At 37.8% G+C, this 23838-nt stretch overlaps 1 protein-coding gene across 3 annotated transcripts in view; it reads left to right on the forward strand.

Moving 5' to 3' along the window:
- The window catches only part of phf14 (PHD finger protein 14), a 125955-nt gene that overhangs the window by 18627 nt on the left and 83490 nt on the right, over nt 1–23838 (forward strand). For all 3 annotated transcript variants that reach the window (XM_030147475.1, XM_030147476.1, XM_030147477.1), the window contains exons 5-13: nt 5353–5512; nt 6315–6426; nt 8626–8763; nt 9157–9303; nt 10300–10570; nt 12890–12996; nt 15942–16037; nt 22515–22621; nt 22748–22879. In XM_030147475.1, coding sequence (XP_030003335.1) covers nt 5353–5512; nt 6315–6426; nt 8626–8763; nt 9157–9303; nt 10300–10570; nt 12890–12996; nt 15942–16037; nt 22515–22621; nt 22748–22879 — 1270 coding nt within the window. The remainder of the gene's footprint in view (nt 1–5352; nt 5513–6314; nt 6427–8625; nt 8764–9156; nt 9304–10299; nt 10571–12889; nt 12997–15941; nt 16038–22514; nt 22622–22747; nt 22880–23838) is intronic.

The raw sequence follows: 23838 nt of genomic DNA on the forward strand, positions 1-23838 counted from the left end.
TTTTGCCTTTAGCTCAGTAGCCGAGAGGCCGTGAGTTATTGTGAAGGTGTTGTGTCCATCGTTGTCGTCTTTGTTAGCAGTTTCCTCAAACATTTCAAATATTATATGTAGCTTCCTTGGGACAATGTCTACAAAGTCTGTTTACAGTTTTGAGAAATTTAGATTTCTGAATTTTCCACAAATTTTTTAAATATAAAAAATTAAGCCTTTACTAATAAAGGGCCATATTTTAATGGCTTATAACATGGAAATAGTTAGAGATAGCAATATAGTATACATTACTATAGTTACTATTGAGCACTGATAAAAAGTCATATATAGACTTTCATTAAATTAGTTGAGTTCTCCTCCAGTGAAAGTACCACCCACTTCTATTGGGAGATTTGATCTCCTGCATCAAGACCACAGGACTCTAACATAGCGGCAGAACTGGACAACCTCACAAATTCAACTATTTTTGCCACTTGTCCTTGGCCATAATACAGTCTTTTCCCACAGGGAGCTGAGGCTCTCAAGTGCATTTAAACATACCAAATTTCACAGACAAATAATGCAGTCCTGCAGCCTGGGGTTTTGTAGCACTGTGGGAATTTAATACAATATTTCAGATTTAAAACAATAAATGCGCTGATCGAGGCAGTGGTTTTATAAGCCCAAAAGGCCACCTTCCTGTGAGTCCAGTGTTTCCATATGGAGTCCCATAACAGCCTCAGTTCAGCCTGTCAGTAAATGAATGAGGTTTGGCAGGATCTGGCTGAAGGACCCATAAAGTGAACACCTGATGAGTCATACCAAAACAATTCCAAAAGTGCAGCTTTATGTCATGAAAGGAGTGGGAACGCTGAAAAAGATTTTCAAACAGGAAGTGGTTAGTTGAACTGTTTTCAAAATGCCAGATTTAAAAAAAAAAAAAAATTATGTGCATCATCACCAGCATTGGTGTGATTTGTTACAGTTGAGTCATATGATTCTGTCTACAGCCCAAAAAGCATGTATTACTGTTAAGTTTTATTTTAAAGGCTGACTTTTGGTAAAAGTTGAAGAAACCCGATAGGTTCTTAGAGCACCTTCGAAACAATGGGACATTTCACAAATATAAAGGTCGATAAAAACATTAATATCAAATATGGATATGTAACAAGTCAAACAACAATATAGGCCTCATGCTTTTTTGTGTTATAGCTATGTGTCCTAGCTTTAGCATGTAAATAAAATAAACTTGGAGACAAAATGTAGTTTTTTTTACTGCAATAATCACCATAATTGTTTTATCACCCGGCCTTGCCAATGTTACAGTAAGGTCTGTTTGTAAAAGCCATCACCCATAATTCCCATCACTTTCATTATCATTAAAACATTCAGTGGGTCCTTGAGCATCTGCTTTTATCCTGATGCTCCACTCACATTCACGTTGTGTTTGTTTGTCTGTTTACATTATCGGTTGTGTAGACAGCTATAGATAGATGATTAGTATGAGACTGCTGCGACGTTGAGAATGTGAGTCATCAATGTGCTGTCAGAGTAACAGATGGCTGGTTGATGCTCTTGTGAGGTGCTCATCACTTGTCTCTTCATCTCTTGGGTAAACAACCCTCTTCATCGCTTTCATTTCTGTCTTCATAAACATGTGATTTCACATTCTCACCGCCAGTTGCATTCACACGTGGACAGTCAGTCCCGTCTATTAAAAGTCAATCTAGTTAAAAGTGTAGCCCACTCTACCTCACCCCTTCTTCTTCTTCTTCTTCTTCTTTTTTTTCTTGCCAAGCTCGTCATTTCTGACAAGGATAATCTTTCCTTCAGGGATTATGAAGCTATCCTGTAGTCATCACTTTTTGTCAGCTTAGCTCATATTAGCCAGCAACCCATGGCTTAACGGTCTGAGCTTTGTATCTCAGTTCAAAAGGAACACCGAAGGTTTGTGCCACGGTTCAGCTGTAAGTCGGTTAAACCAGCATGGTGGTCGTTCACAAACCTGGTTCCACGGTTCAAAGCCCAATCAGTAAAGATGAAGCGCCCAACTGTTGCCAGAGGTTTTCCACTAATACCTTTTTTTTTTTTTTTTTTTTTTTTTAAACGTTGAGTGGAGCTATATTGGAGCAAGCAAGACTTAGCCTCCTGCCCTTGCCACATGCTGTGGAGGAAAATGGAGGCAGAAATAGGTGCTAGTTCCATTCACATGAAGGCGGCAGTTTCTTTAAGTACTTCTTCTATTTTGAAGGTCAGGACGTACTCTAGTTGTGACTTCATTGCCGTCATGGAGTAATCAGTAACTTGACTGGTGTGTATGTACATATATATATATATATATATATATATATATATATATATATATATATATATATGCCTTTGAGTTGGAAGTCTATTAGAAAAAAAACTGAAGATAAACCCCCCCAGCCTCTGCAGAGCAGAGTTCAGAATTAGCGATTCACCGTGACACACAGCAAATGGTTTCTCAATCAAAAAAGGACATGCACCCACCAAACAAAGTGTAGAGCTGAATAAACAACTCCATCCGCCCCAGTGTTTGCTTTCGATGGGCTGCCCGACTCCCCAGCGTGACGCACAGTGACAGGCATGCAGAACATTGAGCTTTTGATTTGCGAGTCTTTCCCATTGCTCAAAAAGCCCGAAGGCTGGTTGACTGAATTAGGAGTTAGAGTGTTATCTCCCCAGTGGAGGCAGAGTGCTGATTGCCGCCCTCATTGGTAGTGAGGAGCACGTTTGTCTGGTGTAATAGCTGCCATAGAAACCACATCAGCCAAGTAATTGTTTAGGCAACCTCAGAAAATTAAGAGGACAACATTAAAATGCTTTTGCTTCTCTGAGGGTACTTTATTTTTTTTATTTTTTTTTTTTTAGCAAATGTTCAATTTGTGCTGCAGCAGTGTCACAGCGCTGGGCTCTGTGTTCTTGTGTTTATATATGTTGTTATGTGCACAATGACTTACTCTGAACAAATTGCCCCTAGTGGGATTAATAAAGTTGTTTGTATTGTATTGTAATGCATCGTATTGTACAGCAGATTGGCACTTTTGGACCAAAGGGTTACTGGATCTGGTTTTTTTTTTTATTTTTAAGTGAATCCACAAGAGAGAGAACAGAAAAAACAACATGGTTTCACATGCAGTCCACCGAATACAGGATATATAGCAATGTAAATGCGTCACTAAATGCCACTTGGTTCCAGTACTGTCCCTCTAATTTACAGTAGCCAGCCAATAAAAGCTATAAAATGCTGCAAACCATCACATTATTTCTGTACTACTGGGTAAACCAGGCACTTAATTGCCATGTGGAAGTGGGGTTCTCAGCCCTCAGAAAGCTTGAAAATGGAAATTCACCCCCCAACCCCCATTTACTGTAGTAGATTACACATGCTGTCATCACACAGAGACTCTGTTCCCCTGATTATGGATACACGTAAAGTTTCAGATTTCCTGTAATTCTCATGTATATGCATTTTCGTACTTAAAATGAACATTTGTCCCCAAAAAATTAAAACCTTGCAAAGATTAATGAACAGTACTTCATGTGTCAAGTGTCAGTGAATGCAATATCCACAAGTGCAGTTCACAAAAAAATGTTAAAATGTTGATTTTATAAAAAATGACAATGATTTGCCCATACCAAACCCAAAAGCAGTGTTGTGTTTAAAAAGGACCAATGAACATAATAGAAATATAAAATAGTGTGATAGAAATATAATGTAATTACCTTAAATGACTGAATATGGGAGTCTTATATTATGTTTAAAGCTGAACTATGTAGATTTAATTCAGGAGTTTCATCGCCAACAAGGACCGGGCTTAAAAAAATTACAAATGTCACAATATAATTTTTTCTTACCATAAATATCATAGCGATATATGTTTTTATTTTGTTTTTAAGGTGCATTTTGTTTACATTGTCACCTAAAATGCTTCAGAGTTTGTATGTACGTAATTTGAGCTCTCACTTTTTTTTTTTTTTTTTTTTTATCAGTACAAGAGTTCCAAAGTATTGGTCTTATTCTAACCATAAATAACCATTTTAATCCATAATTACCTGTCATGCAGAATGTTATTTTATACTGGTGTGAATGGGAAGCTGTAGCTGTGACACGTGTCCCAATACTTTTGTCCATAGAGTCAATGTCATGCATCTAGGTGCTTTTCTAGGTCTGCAGTAGTTGCAACCAGAAACACTGTCATTATTTATTCAAGTTTTCTTTAGATTTATCCCCATTTTCTTCCACCAACTAGTAATTTATGTATTTTCTCACAAAATAAGACCTTTTTTTCCTACATCCACAATCATCGCAATTACCTGTTGGTACGTAATACTGGAAGTATCTGTAGTAGAAATGCACTGATGTCAGATGGTTCTCAGCCCGATCAGCCATGACCAATGACATGTAGATCATCTGATTCTATGTGGGTAGATCACGCATGACCCGTGTGTCCATGCATATGTTGACAGTGTCACAGTAATGTCACAGCCAAACACATAGAAGATAAACAACACATAATAGCAATGCTTCTCCTAGTGTAATGAATGCTTCTGTTACTTCTACAGTGTTTACATAGCACGGTATACATGTTAAACTCATTTATTTTATGTAGATATACTATAAATTCCGTCCGTTCCTCTTAGATTTACATACACTATTCACCCAATTCTTTTCAGATTTCACCCATATTCTTTAGCACTAGGAGAGGTGCCATGTACACTTTGATGGCTGAATTAAAATGTTTGGATTTTTTTTTTTTTCTCAGACACTATTCACCCAATTCTTTTAAAATTTCACACATGTTCTTTACATCTCAATTTTTAAATTTTTACCAATTTTTGGATAGGCAGGGTATCAGTGAGCAGCAGGGGCAAAGTGTTATGCAACTGGGTGAGGGTATTAGTAAGCTCCACCTTCTTTTTCACTTTTCTTTGCCTTTGTTGGTGCAGATAATAATACTGAGGGATATTCTACAATTAACCAGGATTGGCCAAGGACAATGAAATCCGTGAATAGTGAGTGTCAGTGTTAAAATAATAGTATATTTGTCTGTCACTTCATTTTTCATTATAGATTAACAATAATTAGGTTTTTAAAGATTTTAAGGTGGTTGTACTGGTGAATGTCAGAGGTCAGAGACCCCTGTATTCCCGTCCTGGGTCACGCTTACTATGTGGTATCAGCAGTCAGCTCATTGGCCCATATTTCCTCTGCCTCGTGGCCAGTACTGACAAACCCTGATGTACTTGTCACTGCCCTTCATGAGAGCCAGTGACATGGAAAATGGAATGAGTGATGTTATCTTTAATGAACAGTGTAATTGGCATTGCTATACTGACAATCCCGTCTCATGTTCCCAGGGTGTTACGGCGTCGACGGCGAGAGCGACTCCATCATGAGCTCCGCCTCAGAGAATTCTACAGAGCCTTGGTTCTGCGACGCCTGTAAGAACGGGGTGTCTCCCAGCTGTGAGCTCTGCCCCAACCAGGACGGGATCTTCAAAGAGACCGATGCTGGGAGGTGGGATACAGCATCACACTGACCCAGTGGTCAGCTGCCATTTACCAGAGGCAGCCAGTGGAACGTGTTCAGAAACAAATAACGCCTAATGACCTTAGCTGGTGGAAATGCTGCGGACAGCCAAAGGCTATCTAAATTGTACATTTATTCAGTACTGGAGAGAAAAGGAAGTTGGATTAAGGAGGAGAGAGAGAAGCACTGGAGGAATGAGGGAGGGGGATGGAGAGAAGAGGAGAGATAGAGGAAGAAAAGGAGTGAGAGAAAAGAGTGTGTTATGTGAAGCGTGGAGACTTCAGCCACGTTATCGCTGATAGTGCTTCTCAGCCAGGCTGCACCCAAATTTACTACTTCACTAGAGCATGAAAAACACAGCAAATTAAACTGTGAAGCGGTTGCTTGCTAGAGATGGATATCTTTATATTGGACTTCGGATTCTCTTCCCTAAAGTCCGCATTTGAAATTGTGTCACACCAAACTGTAGCCAGTCTGGGGCTACATAAATCTATGAATCCATTTCTTTTTGAAGTGTCTGAGCAACTCACTGCAGCCAGTTTCATGATATTAAGTTTCTTATTGTCTGGAGTAATTCAGCACACTAAATGCAGAAGTAACCACAGCCATAGATTGTAATCAGCTTTATGGAGTTCCCTGAAATCAGCATGCAGAAATCAATACATTATAAATGTCATGTCTTTAAAACTGCTTTTAATCTTGACAGTTTTCCAGCTCCTGATTTTCATTCTGATGTATAATAGTTTGTTTAAGTAAAACCACTTTAATTTTTGCTCTTTAATGTTTTCAGATGGGTGCATGTGGTGTGTGCACTTTATGTTCCCGGAGTTGCATTCGGAGACATCGATAAGCTACGACCAGTGACGCTCACAGAGATGAACTATTCAAAATACGGAGCGAAGGCAAGAGCTCTTACATATGATGCGGTTTGGCTTTAAAGTGATGTAGACTTCAATGACAAACTTAACTATACATGTATGTACATGTCGCATAGACACATCTGGATCTGGTCAAGCAAAAGTGAACATCAATATGAAGAAGTAAATTTGCACACATCATTTATCAAGTGGGCTCATTTTTTAGCAAAAAATTTGTATTTTATGGAAGTGTTATCCTTTTTAAAATTCCACTTGTAGAAAAAAAATATTACAGCCAATTTTATTGATTGTACTTTTCACACCATAGCCATAACTCGAATTTGACATAAAAAAAATTATATCTAAAATTTTTAAAATGTATTCAGTCTGTTGATGATATAGATGATTGTTAAGTTTCAAGTATTAGATTTTCACTATTTTGTGAATACTGTTGATATTTATGAGTTTAAACATTTGTGAGTTGCTTAAAAGGCCCTGTCCACATGTTACCACAAAAATACCAATTTTCAAGTTGCTATAATTCAGATATTTGAGTGGAACTTTCAGAAAGTAATGATCTTTTGATACATTTTGGTTGATGCATACAATGGTAAAGAATCATCCATGTGTTACTATGGCAACCTGTTCATGTGTTACCACATTCTTATGTTAATAAAACAGAGACTTTTTAATATTTTACTCCAAAATGTATTTTCAGTATAGCTGAACATATAATCTAAAAAGTTTTGTCCTACTAGATATCAGTATCTATTGAGAACCGCATGTTTTGAATGTTTGCGTACAGCTTAAAAGATTGATGTCCGTTTCAAGTCCACATGTTACCGAGCAATAAATTGACATTTTTCACCTTATTGTCATCACTGTTAGCATATTTTAGAGACCTCAAAGTCAACATGGAGTCCACAGATAATGATTTAACTGTAGAAAAGGCACGTCTTTTAAATCAAAAATACAAATGTGTTCACTTAAAACTGACACAATAATGAAATTGTTGCTTACGATTAGCTGTCATGTATATAATTGCAATTATCTGTCTAACTGTCGATTTTATGCCACTAGTATAATACAGCACACCTAATGAAGAAGAGACATTCATTGTTATTAAACACTGAAATAACCTTGGCTTTTTCAGCATAAAATGCGCAGAGCTGATGTGACATAACCATCTTAAATATACAAAGCCTGTTATTACTTAACTATTATTATAACTGAAATTACAGCTACAAATAGAGGTTAAGCACCGCAAAATCAAAGGGAAGCAACAAAAAGATGTCCTCTATTAGTTTCATCCAGCTGTTTTTATAAAAGAGTGGAGACAATTACCAATAAAAAGGGAACTATATAATAATAGCAATAGGCCTATTCACTTCCACTTAAAATATGCTATAGAATGTAATCTGAAATGTACTGTTAGCGGAGAATGGATCTGAAGTGGAAGCGGTAGATGTCAGCTGAATGATAATCACTGCATAAAACTGTTGCTTCAGGTCTGAAAAAGAAACAACTATTTGAAGTGTAAAGACGAACTGTCATCCAAAGACTTAGATGAAAGGCGTCTAAACACTTAACTATTAACCAATAAAGCTGTCATAAACTGAATTTGGATAAGGAGTTGCACAACCTTGAAATCCTTTTAAATAAAGATTATTGAGATAGCCCTAGTTCACAGCAAATTCAAAGCAAAAATGCTAATGACTAAATGAACGGGTAGATTAAAAACTTGTAATAAAACTCAAATATCGTCACCAAGAACAAGAAAATTAAGGCAAACATTTGATAAATTCAGGACTCCGTACGACGTCTTACGTGCTGTTTGCAACAGTTAATTGATGCTGTATGCAAGTGTCAGAGCTGTAAAACAACAAAATTCAAAACAATATTCTTTTTGTATTTAGAATCTCAGTCAAAAAGGAAGTAATGACAACATATGGTAGTGACTTATTTTTTTTTTTTTTATTGTTTCTTCTTGTGTTTGGCAAAACTCAGTTTCAAGACCCAGTTCAACATGACATCATGTTAAACCTTAAAAGTGTCACATCTTCCCACATTTAAACCAGTTTATCTTAATAAATTCAAATAAATCGATGCATTGCCATACTGTGTGATGTTGCCTAAGCTGAGCCAGCAACAGCCGATGCAACAACGTCATTATATCAAGAAAACAAAGTACCTGTTGATACAACAGTGTGGTCACTGTCCCATTTGTATCCCCATGACCTGCAGGAGTGCAGTTTCTGCGAGGACGCCCGCTTTGCCAGGACTGGTGTGTGCATCAGCTGTGATGCAGGGATGTGTCGCTCCTACTTCCATGTCACCTGTGCACAGAGGGAGGGCCTTCTGTCTGAGGCTGCAGCAGAAGAGGTAGGGGGAGAAACCTGCGCATTCACATCCCACTGATATACTTTCATGTCACTTCTCTTTGTTTTGTTTCTTTGTTTACTGATTTTTTGCAGTTAATGTACAACGTAAATTGCTATATACAAATCCAGAACAGTATAGTCAACTGTGCAAAAAGGGATTCCATCACCAGGTAAAAGCGCTGATGCCATATTCTGAAACACCTACAGTGTAATGGTTCTTGGTGGCCGTCAGCCAGAAAAATGTCTTTCTTTGTTATTTTTCTTCTTTGGACAGAGAGGGAAATGGATGGGACTATGTTGTAAAAGGTTAATGTGGCAAAAAACTGCAGAAGATAACATTCCAGCTCCTTACTAATGACTAACCACTGTATTCATGTGTTTCCTGTTTCCTCAGGATATTGCTGATCCTTTTTTTGCGTACTGTAAACAGCATGCAGACCGCTTTGACAGAAAGTGGAAAAGAAAGAATTATTTGGCATTACAGTCCTACTGTAAGGTCTCTCTGCAGGAGAGAGAGAAACAGCTTACTCCTGAAGCTCAGGTAAGGGCCCATCCATATTCATATTAACTGGAAAAAAAAAGCAAATATCAGAGAATATATCTGTGTGTGCATGTCCATATGTGACTGTGGCTTTTATATTATGAAAGGAAATATAAAAATGTACCAGCCAACTGAAAGAGTTTCAATAACTTTATTTCACACCATGTGCTCATCTGACAGAAACAGAAGGCGATGTAAATGTAGAAAGGTTATTTTAGCTGGTGTTGTCACCTGGGGAGATTCTTCAATTAAGAAGACTAATAAGGCATATTCATACACTTGGTGGCTTGTTCAATACAGAATTGGAGGTTTTAACTGGTTTTAACTTCACTCTTGTTTTGTCATATCATTAGCCTCATAGCATAATTGCCCAAGTCACTTTTTTGGCCAAATTATGATATTTACATAACTTTACTCACCTAACACTGCTGCTTCATTTTATGCAGATATCATAATTTCACCAAAAATATGACTTTGGCAGTTATGCCATGTGGCTAACGATATGTTTAGTGGAAAAGTTTGTATTCATCAATCTGTAATAAAACTAAACCAACATTGAACATGTAATGCAGACTGTGCAGAATGTGCTGGAGTGAAATAAACTAGTGTACCGTTTCCACTCAATCATAAAATAGCTGCTTCTAGATGTAATACAGTAAAATGATTCCTGTCAACATTATTTCCATCTAATATGGCTGAGTGCACATTAAATGAGGCCTGGGTTGAGAACAGTGCATTCAGTGCTTGGTTGAAGTCTGTTGAATAGAACAAAAGTGGACGTTGCACCTTTGTCAGATGATTAAGAACTTTTTGACATTAGAGTCAAGTGACCATAAAAAGCCACCAGCAAATACCTACCATTACCCAGTACTGTTCTGTATTCATGAGTGAGGAATGTACTGAATTAAATTGGACTCATAACAGTTGTAAAAGTCTTGAACAGTCTTAAAAATCCCATGGAACTCTGCAAAATGCTTGTGTGTGTTACACTTGCAGGCCCGGATCACCACTCGGCTGCAGCAGTACCGGGCCAAAGCGGAGCTGTCCAGGAACACCCGACCTCAGGCGTGGGTGCCCCGGGAGAAGCTACCACGACCTCTGACCTCCAGTGCCTCAGCCATCAGGAAGCTGATGAGGAAGGCTGAACTGATGGGCATCAGCACTGACATTTTCCCAGTGGACACATCTGACGCCAACGCCAGTTTGGATGGACGCAGGAAACACAAGCAACCCGCCCTCACAGCTGACTTTGTCAATTACTACCTGGGTAAGTAAGGGGATTACTTTCTTTTCTGGTGTAGGTTGTAGATATCTATGCTTTGACACTTACTTTGAAAAAATAAACCCATCTTGGATCTTAAGAAGGTTCCCAGTAGAATTTCAAATTGCAAATGTAAGAAATGGGAGTGAGACAAAAAAAATTTGCGTTAGCAATTTATTGAAAACAACAATTAAACTGAAATAGGCTGTTCATCAGCTGATCAAAAGTTTAAGACCACAGCCTTTAAAAGCCAAAATCTACGTAAACATATGGATTCAATGTAGTTTTGTGTCAGGTATTCACACTGTCATGACCTCCTGATGGCAAAGGCAAAAAAGCTTTCTCTCTTTGAACGTGGTCGGATTGTTGAGCTGATTTCTTCTTTTTGCATTTTGAAATTCTACTTAGAACCTTCTTATGATCTAACAGTGCAAAATGTAAATTCTTGCAATTTTTCAATGGGTCTTAAAATTTTGATCAGGAGTATATAAGAGTGTCTGTACAGAATCCACACTCGGTGACCCTTCATCAATAGGCAGATTGAGCAGCACATTGTACAATGTCAACTGTTTGCAAATGTAACATTTGTGCATAGAGTATTCTGTGAAAGTCACTGGCTGTTTGCCAACAAGCAACAATTATCCTGACAACATCATATAGACAAGCATTAATCAGTTACTTTCATGCCAGTGAGCATCTGTTAAAACTGGGACTGCGGAATACTTTACATTTCTGCGTTGACTGAACACTTTCAGCCTATTGTACATGTTCTATGCCCTATAACAGTGTGAAATAATATATGCCCCCCCTCCATTATTCCCCACATCTTGACTGCCCTCTGAAGCAGGGGCGTCAAACTAATTTTAGTCCAGGGGTCACATGCAGCCAAATATAATCTGAAGTGGGCCAAACCAGTAAAATAATAGCATAATAACCTATGAATAATGATAACTCCAAGCTTTTCAATATGTTTTAGAGTGAAAAAAGTAAAATTACATGATGAAAATGTTTACATCGACAAACTGTCCTTTCAAAAATATGAATAACATGGATAACCTGAAGTTTCTTAAGTAGAATATTAACAATTTTAACAATACTATACCTCAGTTAATCATTTATACACATACAGTGGAACTTATAGATCACAGTGGATGTACAAATAACTGGCAGAATATTGTGATAATTACACTTATTTTGTTTTCAGACATTTCAGATTGTAAATGGTTTTCATGTTTTTACACTAAAACAAAGAGGAGTTATCATTATAGGTTATGTTATTGTTGGGTTTTATGTGACCCTGAACTAAAATGATTTTGACACCCAGGATTGTTCATGTTTTCAGTGAAAATTTTGAATTTCACACATTCATCCCACAGGCCAGATTGGACCCTTTGGCAGGCCAGTTTTGGCCCACGGGCTGTATGTTTGACGCCCCTACTTTAAAGGAAGAGGAAGTGGACATAATTTAGTTTTTGTTCTGAGGAAAAATGCATTTTCCGTCCCCTATTACTGGTAAATATGACACCATGTAAGCTCTTCTTAAAATAATAATAATAATAATAATAATAATAATAATAATAATAATAATAATAATGGATTAGATTTCTATAGCGCTTTTCAAGGCACCCAAAGCATTTTACATTATTGAGCCATTTTTCATTCACTCTCACGTTTACATTCTGGCTCCCAATTCACACCAAACGGCCCCTCTGACCACCACCAAACATTCACACGTATTCATACACCAGTGTGAGTGACACTGGAGGCAAGGTGGGTGACAACGCATGACTAGGACAGAGCGGGATTCAAACTGCCAACCCTTTGGTTATTGGACAACCTGCTTGTACCTCCTGGGGCGCCCCCAAAATACCAAAGCCATAAATCTGTGTCACAGATGGCATAAATGAAAACAACTTTGCCCACTTAAAATTGTTGTTTGTCAGCTCACCTAGAGTATATCTGATATGCATCTGAAGTATTGATAAAAATGTTTTTGCAATTTTAGCATCAGAAGCTGGTCTTTCCAACACTGAAGATCCAACAGGAATTCTATTTACTCTTGAATGTGACTTTTAGTGATTTTACCTGAAGTGATTTAGCATTTGTCTGCATGTTGTAAAAATATGTTGGCGCGAAAACATTTCTTCTCCACAAGTGAAAGATTATGCTGGCAGATGTGGCGAAGACGCTGTGCTAGTAACCTTGAGAGCATACTCCATTAGCCTGAGGCAGAGGGCCTATCTGCCATCAGCACACTCTCTCATGTGCTTTTTCCTGTACATAGATTGTGATCGTGCTATTGATTTTTGTCCCATTGATATTCAGAGCGGAACATGCGAATGATCCAGATCCAGGACAACATCTCCGAGCAGAAGAACTTAAAAGACAAGCTGGAGAGCGAGCAAGAAAAACTGCACGTGGAGTACAACAAGGTTAGCAGAAGCATCCACAGCCACAGAAAGCTGGGTCAAGTCTGGGCTATTTCATCAAATATATTAAAGAAACTACTGACCGTGCAACAAACTTCTTACCTGCTCCAAACTTTAAATTACATAAGGCAGCTACATAAGTGCTACTTTTTTAATGCACATTTGTAGATGACATGTCAGGTGTACTGTGCTAATTTTCATTGTGATAGACAAGGATCTGAATATATCTGCTCTAAATATTAAAAAAACAAGCCCTTATTTCACCATTTTATTGAACAAAATACAACTGCTGGTGACCATCTTTATTTTTGCAAGTATTTAAAAAATGTAAAATTGTAACCACTTTATGGCACCATGAGAGAGAGCTAGAGGAACTCATTCAGAGGCAAACATATGTCTATTAGAACCAAATTTCATGGCATCCATTTAGCAGTTTAGAGGATTCCAGGGGCTTTAGAATCCATCTTCTGTGGAACATTAATGTCTGTATGAATGATTTCTGTGTGGTTGTTGCCAGTTTTTTTCCATAATTATTGACTGTTTGAGTTTGTGCAATAGTGGACACACATTTCCACTTTTTTCCTGGACCACAAGGCCAAAAACAAAACAAAACAGTGCTACAGAAAGTGCACTTTAGATCAGGGGTATCAAACCCGCAGGCCAAAACCAGGCTGTCAAATGGTCCAAATAACAGTCAACAGTGTTCAGTGGTCACATAGAAGTCAGTATGATATCAAGTAAAATAATAGCAAAATAACCTATTAAGGATGACAACTCAAATTTCCTCCTTGGTTTAATGTAATGGTGTAATGGAAATCTACATTAGGGATGTAAACAATTAATCGACTAACGATTAATTGTCGGTAAGAATTTGCTCGATTAAATTATCAATTGTCGGTTAATTGCCCTTGTCTACCTGTCCACGCCTGTCCGAAGGCTGCCAGTTTGTCCGCACTGCGACGCCACGGTTGGGATAGCCGGTCATTGAACCGGATCTTGGCGTTGATGAGTTAGAATGTCTTTATGGACATGGTGGAGCCAAAAACAGACCGGCCCATCTGTGTGTGAGAGTGGTACACCCCAGACTAAATATACGCACAAATGCGGGATTGGTGTCAGATCGTTTTCCCTGAAGGTTTGTCTAGTCCACGGTCAGTGAGACAGAAGTTAAAAACATCCTCCAGGCTCCTGATCCGGGCCACAGGTATGTAAAGCATTTGCGAAGCTTCAGGAGGTGGGGAAAAGATAAATGAGCGAAAAGTTTCACTTTCACTTCTGCGGGGGCACAGACTGTACCGCCCTGCCCCCCCCGTAGTATTAGAAGTAGCGCAGAAAGTGACACACGCATGCGCGCGGTTACCAACCAACACGCATGCATCCCCCGGCCGTACTGTGGACATGCGAGTACCACGACCCCCCCACCCCACCCCCAAACGAAACACACGTGTGTGTACCCCCCCCACGGGCGAAACGCACTCGCATGCACCCCCCGTTACACACCACCACATCAACAGATGAATTCCACAGGAAACACTGACTGTATCCAATGGTTCAATAAATCAGTCATTAAGGAATATGACAGTTTTATCATGAAGTGTATGAACAGTATTTAGCTTTTATTTGTATAGACTGTATTGAAAAAGAAATTCAGGTTCTTAGGAAAATCGCCGCTTATCAATAAATTGTTAATCGATCGATAAGGTCAACCAACTAACGATTAATGAATTAATAATTTGCATCCCTAATCTACATCATTTAATTTTGTAGATTTGTATGTATATAAATTGCTGAAACTATCCTTTAGCATCATTTCTAGGGAGTCCATGTTCGTTTCTTGTTGCAGGTGTTTTCAGTTTTACAAACCTAGTTGCTGTTTTATCAAGTCATTGTTTGAAGACTACACATTTTGGGTTTTGTACCATATTTTGCACAGGCTTAACTGAAAAACATGTTTACATAATCCATGTAATCTGTTATATTGATGTAATTTTCTGTATGATGATAATAATGTGTTCCACACTTTACCTGTACACTTAGTACAGTAGTACTTTCTATGTCTTTCCAATTATATATTAAAAAACATTTATATTATACTTATACCATACTACAGTAAACTATACATATTATGATAAAACTGAAGCAGTTGCAGGTCTCCTTCGACTGCCTTTTTCTCGCCACCCCTCAATCATGTGACCTCAGTGAAGAGGCTGCTGCTCCATCTGTCAACATGAGGAAGGGAATGCAATGGCAGAGTAAAAGTCACAAGAGTTAATGTTGCGTTCAGTCTTCTGCCGTGCGTGTTAAGCGTTATTAATGGGGTGTGTGTTGCTAATTGCACTGCTTGACTTGCTTTTACATGGCTGCGGCCTTGGAGAAAACACCAGTGGAGGAATGTCATTACCAGTCTGGCTCTGATGGGTACAGTAGCCCAGTATGAAGTCTTACAGGCCACCTGAAGTTTTAATACCAGGCACTTAAAGTCATTGGTACAGAGGGTGTTGAAAGGGGTAGTCATTTGTTACCAAACAAATCCGTTTTTCCCTGAAACACACAAAAAAGTGAGACTAAAGAAAGAGTGCAACATAATTATCTATGACTATCCTGATCACCTATCTGTTTATATCTGTAAATTATATTCTCTTTCATCTATATACGTCTATTTGTTTTTATTAGTGGTTTTCATATTTTGAGATCCAGGTTGGGTTGGTGTGGGGGTCACCATTGGTTCTGGGGGGTGGGGTTTATACTTTGTGTGTCACAGAATCTTATGTCATAAAATGTGAATTTCTTTCTTTTTTTGTATTGTACTTTTGAAGATGCACAATGAAAATAAATTTTAAAATGATCCAAAAAAAAAAGTGAGACTAAAAATGACCGTCAGTGTAAAATGTGTATGTACATAAATAAAAAAAATTGTGTGTCTTAAAGTCTCTGCTCTCCTTCTGTAGCTCTGTGAATCCCTGGAGGAGCTGCTGAATGTCAACGGGGATCTGCGTAGTGAAGGCCAGACCATGTGGACTCTGCTGGGGGGCATCGTGGGCCAGGTAAACCCAGCACCTCTACCACCTCCTCACACACAGCTGTATTCCTCCTGTTCCCTCCAGTCATCCTGCTCTCCATGCATTAGCTGTTGAGAAAGTTTGCGGAACATTCCTGTTTATAAGGCTCCTTTTTTAGCGTAACAGTGAATTGTGATGGAGGGTTATTCAAATTGTTAGCAGCGAGCCACATGGCCAGCACTGGACTCACACCGCCCTCTGGAACAGCACGGCTGTTTATAAAAGTCCTTTCATTTTGCTCTAACTGATTGACCTGTCATTTGCCATGAAGTCAGACCTGACTGTGTAGGTAAAAGCTGTCTCCTGCTTTGCGTTTCTATAGCAACCAATTGCTGAGATGTGCCACAATCTGTGATGGGTTATTTAATGAATTTCAAATGCAGTCTGCCGAAATAGGTTGAGATGCACTTTTTTAGATAACAGACATTTGTGTTTACATTTAAAGTCATCTTAAGAATTTACATTTTTTACTGTTAACATTTTTTTAATGAGTTGAAAAGCATGTGTCATGGAACATTTTGAAGCCCTTGGGCCTTCTAAAATCAGACGTAAAAACCGTATCACTGTAGTTAACTCATGTTTTTTCCAGTGCTTTCAACAGTGTCTCAGCAGATGGCTTTCACTTATCGTGAAGATTTATCAAATGACCGACTTATGCCTCAGCAAGTGAGCTTTCTACATAACACCTGAGTAAATGTAGTCTGTGGACGGCCACACACTCTGATGTAGGCTTCTTTTTGAGGAGGTGAAAACTTGTGAAACTGCTTCGATGTATTAACAATCTTCGATCCGATCTTCAGACGCAGTGGTTATTGCTCTGTAGATTTCTGGAGTCTGAGTGTATTCTGGCCATTTTTGAATACTTTTGATTTTACCTTCATATCTCTCATCCAAAAACTATTTACCTTGCCTTATTTGGTCTCATTCTTGTCAGCACAACCCCACCTGTGTGACTGTACAGTTGTTTTTTTCATTTGACCTGTTGTATTAACACACTAAACCTAAAATCACACAAAAGTCATAAAATCTCAGTTGGAAAAAAATTACATTTTTTACTGTTTTTCACCAAAAACATGTTGAACAAGCCATTTTCATAACTTAGAATGAACATATACATTGCAAACTTGAAAACAATAATTACAAATTTAGCAAATAACAAAGTTATATAGAACTGTAAACACGAAAATGCAGGCAATGCTGCAGGTATTCTTTAGGAAAGCTATATACAACTATTTTCAATCTGGTGTCACAATATGATGAACAAACATGTTCAATGAACCATTTTTACAACTCAGAAAATGCTAAATATGCACAAATCTTTGTTTGATAATCCTATTGCTTTCTCTTTTCCATCGCTGTTACTTCCACAACTTTTCTGATTGGTCTATATGATGCACTTTTCCATCCATAGAAACATGGTGACTTGTTTTTTTTTTTGTTTTTCATGCACGCACTTCCCTTAGAAGCCTGTTTTTACCGTCTCTTCCTGTGCCAAACGTGATGAAACTATTGCTGAAAATTTGTTTTTTATTGTTATTTTTATTATATTTATTATATTTCTTCTTTCAACACAATTGACTTCACAGTGTTAGTTCAACATCTGCACTTTTCACACAAGTTAAACCAGACTCAGCGAGCTTTCATCTTGCTGCTACGTCATCTTGAATCGGTTGTGTGATTAGGATGCGCTGATGCGTTCAGGGACTCCCAAGGGTTAAAAGACCCTTTTCTTCATCAGACTGAGTTTGTTAAATCAGGTGGGTTATGCTTGGTTTATACAAAATTGACTCTTTAGGTTTTGACAGACTGTGTTTTCTGCCAGAAGCAGAAAAAAATACTAAAAACTGAAATCTCTGCGCAATTATCCACCTGATTTGTTAGACTTCTTGAAGCTTTAAATCACATCTAATCTTCACATAACCTAGAGGGAAAATATTACAGACAGAGGACAAGCGTTGTCAATTTTGTGTTTCATCACCTACCCTGAAAGAGAATTGCAGAATAATCATTTGAAGGTCAGTATGATTAAGAAGAATACTCAGAGCAAGCAAACCACATTTCACATTTCATTCAGTCACTGAACTATCATTTTACAACTGACTTTTTACATTGTGAATCTGTCCTTTAAGGCTTTAAATGTTGCAAGATGGAAACATTACTGCAATAGGATTAGCTGTCTCTAATGACTCCATCAGGATAGCGTTTTCTCTGTCACTGTCCAGGTGCTTCTGTCTTTTGTTACTCGTGGTATTTGTAGTGTATATACTATATAAGTGTCAGATCAGGACCTTAAAGAATCCAGGGTGCAGCTAACTGACCCTGTACTTAATGATATTATATCCACTGGGCTGCATTAGACAGCGTAATGATTCCTTTAAAGTTTTATGTACATAAGTACCAACTAAATGTATTAAAAGCCTCATTAAAAGCCTAGTAGTTGAGGGTATGAGCTGTGTAGATAAATGGTCGTGATGTTAATACGGTGGAAAGGCAGCAGAATGGACAGGATAGAAGCAGAGCAGCAGTGAATCTGCAATGACCACCATAAATCACCTAATTATGAACATGCACGCTTTAAGTAGCAACATCAGTCACAGCACTGCATGCTTTTGTGTCATCTATCTGCCACATTTTCATCTCCTATTTGTCATTCCCCCGGTGCATTTGCAGAAATTATTGATGTCCCTTACTGGGACACTCATCCCTCTTCCAGTCCGCCGTCAGTGCTTTTGTTCCTGATGCTCCTGAAAGTTTACCACACCTGGCAACTCCACGAAAACCGTCAAAGACATTTTCCAGTATTTTGATAAAGGTTATGAATAATAAGAGATTCAGGTCATTATTTCAGTGATTTGTCAGGAACAATTCTCCATATAGGTGGTATCATATCATTTTGCCTTTATTTATACTGATAACTACATCATCAACCAATATCACAAGCATTTACAACAATAGTGATATAAGTTATGTGATTAAAAACAATTATAGCAATTAAAATACGTAATGATGGACACCTTTGACCTACACTGGAATCTAAGGGAAAACATTAACATCCTGACTTCGCTGTTATAGCCTGTTAAATAAATATCAGTGATGTAAAGTCAAAGTAAAGCCACATATTGTTTGTATTTTTGTGTCTGTGCATGTCAGAGATACAAAATGTGCTTTCTACATGTTAATTTATACAATATTTTGCAACTACAGTCAGGCTAAAGTAAAGATAATAATTTTATTTATATAGAAGATTTGAGTTTAGTTAAAAAGTACCTTACGATTAAAACACAATAAAATAAACTCTAGAAGTTAAGACAAAAGCTGAAGATCTTTTAAATAATTGCCACAAATATTAACCATTAAGGCAACATGATAATAGTGAGATGACCACATTCTGTCTCTTTAAGAGGAAGGAACATATGTAAATGACATGTTTTCTCTTCCTTTGGAGGTTGTGAAGATTTTCTGGATTTATGAAACACCAACTTTAATTAATCAACCAGATTAAAAACTCAGTGGGCATAGTTTGACATTTACAACCAGGTCAGCTGGTCTGCTTCATCAAGACAATGTGGGTGTGGTTCGAATTGACTGACAGCTGAAATGAAAGGAAACCATCCCCCGCCCTAATGAGACCCAACATTATTAAACATGGTTGATGCGTTAAAATATGTGATATTGTTAAAAGCAAAACTGACACAAAAAAGAAAGAAAGAAATATTCCTGTCAGAGTTACTACTGTCCTTAAATGTTTATTTATTTATTTTTTTCATTAGTTCTTTCAGTTTGGTTTTTGATGTAGTTTAATGAATGCATAAGTACCCAGTTTAGTGTCCTTTTGAGGAATTGACCAGCCCATAATTATGAGAAAAGCCTCATAAGAAAAGAAAAGATTCATAATAGATTGAGTAGGATACAAGATATGACTTCAAAACCATTTATTAAAGACTTATTGAAGGTCTCATATTGTTGTTTTAGTCGCAAATGTAATCCGTTAATATTGGGGAAAAACAAAAACAGTTGATTTTTTATTTATTTTGCCTGCATTTTATTTTGTGTTGTTTGCATTTAGTTTGTGCGTAGCTGTTTTCAAATCATCCGACTCTCATTATTTTCCTTCATTGAATATGGTTCAACTCTTAGCCCCGGAGGAGCTGCCTGTAATGTATGGATGAGTTTCCCAGAGGACACAGGACTGTGGCAGGAAGCCAGACAGCTTAAAGCCTGCCTGTGTACCTGACTGTCTACTTATAATCTCTATGTTTAAACTTCTTCATCTATCTGTCTGATAAAGCATGTTAACAATGTTGAAGCTGCTCCATATCAGCAGCAGAGACTCTCGGTAGTGGCCCGGTGCGAGCAGACGGCAGTTCACATTGGGCAGATAGCCCCAGCGGCCCCTTGTGCTTTGGTCACCCTGCCCTCCATCTATCAGGCCTCCCTGCGGGGACCTTCCCTCGGCGCCGCAGGCTGAGCGAGCGCGCTCAGATTAGAGCTTCCTCAGGGAAAACCTTGTCTGTTTAGTGACAGACCGAGTCCCTACGAGATAAGTTTTCTAATTAACCTGCGTGGCAGCAATGCACCTGAGATGCTGGGGGAGAATAAACTGGCTATCTGCTGCTGCTTTTCACCTGCCACATACAACCGGCTCCCTTTGCCTTACCTCAACTGCCTCTCACAACTCCAACTTTTTTAGCTCTAACATTTCATTTGGTCTGTCCCAGCTCTCAGGCTACAAAAGGTACATGCTCAACAAAGTGTTACTATTTGCGGTATCACATCCCTACAAAGAGAGGAGTCACTTATCTTTTTGGGATGAAACTAAAGTGAATTAATTTACTTTAAGACAAAGAGTTCAGCTACACAATGGATGACAAATTGCTCTTTTAGCTATGACATGAAGTTTCCTAAATCCTCTCTGTTCTGTCACTCGTCTTTGCATTTTCTTACCAAAGTGGAAGAAGACTTTTATTACTTTGAGCCAAACATTTTTTCCCCCATAATGAACAGAATCATGTGACATCAATCTTATTGGATCAATCCTCGGAAATTACAAAGAATCTATTTTCTAACTTACCTCTCCAGGTATTTAGCAGTGCAGATAGCTTTTGTTCAGATTTTCCAGGTTTATTGACATCCATCACTGGGATTTCAGCGTTCAACCCAATACAAGTGATTTAAATGAAGAGTAGCAAAATTACACATTGATGTGTTGGATGAACGCTGGCTCTTATAAACACACAAAGACTGGCTGTTTTCTTAGTGTTTCTTTAACTCCTGCAAAAGTGCAAACTAAATGTTTTATATCTAACCAAAACTTACCTTCCTACTTTGAGTCAGAAATTAAAGATGGAAAGTCACAGTAGCAGATTTTTTTTCCTATGATACTAAAACATTTGTGAATCATTGCCAATATTGAAATAGTTGTTACAGCAGCTTTAAAGGTGTATTATTTCCACATTGAAAAATCTACAAACAACTGCAACTTTCGTGCGTTATACATTTTATTGACCTCTATACTGACATAATGTGACATGTTTCAAACAATGAACAAATTTAGAGAAATATGTAATTTAGTTGTCTTTCAATGGCATCCATCACAGTTTTACTTTGTGGTTGTTTTATTTGAATGAAATGACTAAATGAGATGAATCAAACTTTTAGTACATTAATTCAGGGGTGTCAAACTTATTTTAGTTCAGGGAGCACATACAGCCAAATATGGTCTCAAGCAGGCCGGACCAGTAAAATAATAGCATAATAGCCTATAAATAATGTCAACTCCAAAGTTTTGTCTGTTGTTTAGTGTGAAAAAAGTAAAATTACCAGTACTTGAAAAAGTTTACATCGACTAACTACCCTTTAAAAAAAAGTGAATTGCATGAAGAACCATAAACAACCTGAAATTTCTTAAGAAGAATAAGTGAAATTTTAACAATATTATATCGTAGTTTACCATTTATACATATGCACTACAATGTATAAATCACAGTGGATTTACAAATACACAAAACAACATAACAGACAGAATATTGTTAAAATTGCTCTGACTTCTCTGAAGACATTTCATGTTGTTCATATTTGTTCAGGTTAATCACATTTTTTGTGAAAAGATAGTTCGTAAATGTAAATATTTTCATGTAATTTTTTTTTTTTTTTACACTAAACAAAAGAGAAAAATTTGGAGATGTCATTATTTGTAGGTTACTATGATATTATTTTATTGGTCTGACCCACTTGAGATTGAATTGGTCTGTATGTGGAACCTGAACTAAAATGATTTTGACATCATTGATTGTGAATATCTTCAGTGTAACTTTTGCATTTCACAAATTCATCCCACGGAACCTTTGGCAGACCCATGCATTAATTCATCTAAACAGTAATGGGGATCATATTAATACAAATAGGTTTTATGTGTTCTAAATGTGTGCCAACCACTGCTTTTCTCTGTTTTCATTTGGTCAGAAACTAAACACTCCAGCTGTTCTGAAAGCTCCCAAAGAGAGGAAGCCCAGCAAAAAGGAAGGAGGAAGCCCGGGGAAGTCATCCAGCCTCCCGGCAATCCTCTACAGGTGAACACAGTCTGGTACCACGTCACTGATCATGAGGGATAAAATACAAGTTCTGTAGTCATGAGTGGAAATATTAAAAAGTTTATCATTTATTTACACATAATTTTACAAAATGCGTTCTTGCAGCTGTGGGATCTGTAAGAAGAACCAGGACCAACACCTACTGGTGCTGTGTGACACCTGTAAGCTCTACTATCACCTAGGCTGCTTGGAGCCACCACTAACACGTATGCCCAAGAAGACCAAGAACAGCTACTGGTGAGAAACACAACAACAACATACACCACATGAACCTGTGAATCAAGATAAAGAAGAATCCGAGTGGGCACGCTCATTACAGTGTATGGACCGCATGTCAGAAACAGACTAACCTTAACAACTGTGGAAGTAAAAAATTAGGCAAACCTATTTTAAGAAGCTGGGTTTAAAAATACTGACCCTGTTGAAAGCAGTTCAGGAAATAATTCTAATAAAAGTTATCTGACTTTGGAACAGGAATTTTCACAGAAATGTATGTAATAATTGACCAACACACTATGTTGATAAGTGGTGTTTTTCCACCATATCATATCATCCATGAGATCCAGCACTGCAAAAATCAAAATCTTACCAAGTGTATTTTTCTCATTTCTAGTCAAAATATCTAATCACACTCAAAATAAGACATAATCACCTAAACAGTAACTTTTCAGTGAGATACAAGAACTTATTTTTAGACAATAGATCTTGAAAATCTTATTTCAAGAAATCTTACCAAGATAATTTTCACTTGTTCCATTGGCAGATTTTTTTTGCTTGAATTAAGAGAAAAAATCTTCAATTACATGGTGTGTATATATGGACTGATTTAGCCAGTGAATGTCAGCGTGGTACGGTGAGGTAGATGATGGCAGCCACGGGGCAGAGTCATAAAAATATGCACATTTGAGGGGTTTTTCTGCTAAACCAAATTACTGATGTGCTGAGACCCCAGCCCCAGGCGCCCCATTAGCATGCCTACCAGCATAACAACCGGTCTGTTCAGTATCACCAGGGCAGGCGGTGGTTGAGTGCTTTTACCTCAGTAATGATAGTATAGTAAAAACAGAGGTAATGGCAGAAGTTGAATGGATGATGCTCTATTCAATTTAATTAGTCCAGGCACTGATCTCACCTTCACAACATGATGGTATTAATTAAATGCAGTGGTACTCATGGTTAATGAAAATACAATATTT

This window comes from Sphaeramia orbicularis, chromosome 11, assembly GCF_902148855.1.
Source record: "Sphaeramia orbicularis chromosome 11, fSphaOr1.1, whole genome shotgun sequence".
Taxonomy (NCBI): domain Eukaryota; kingdom Metazoa; phylum Chordata; class Actinopteri; order Kurtiformes; family Apogonidae; genus Sphaeramia; species Sphaeramia orbicularis.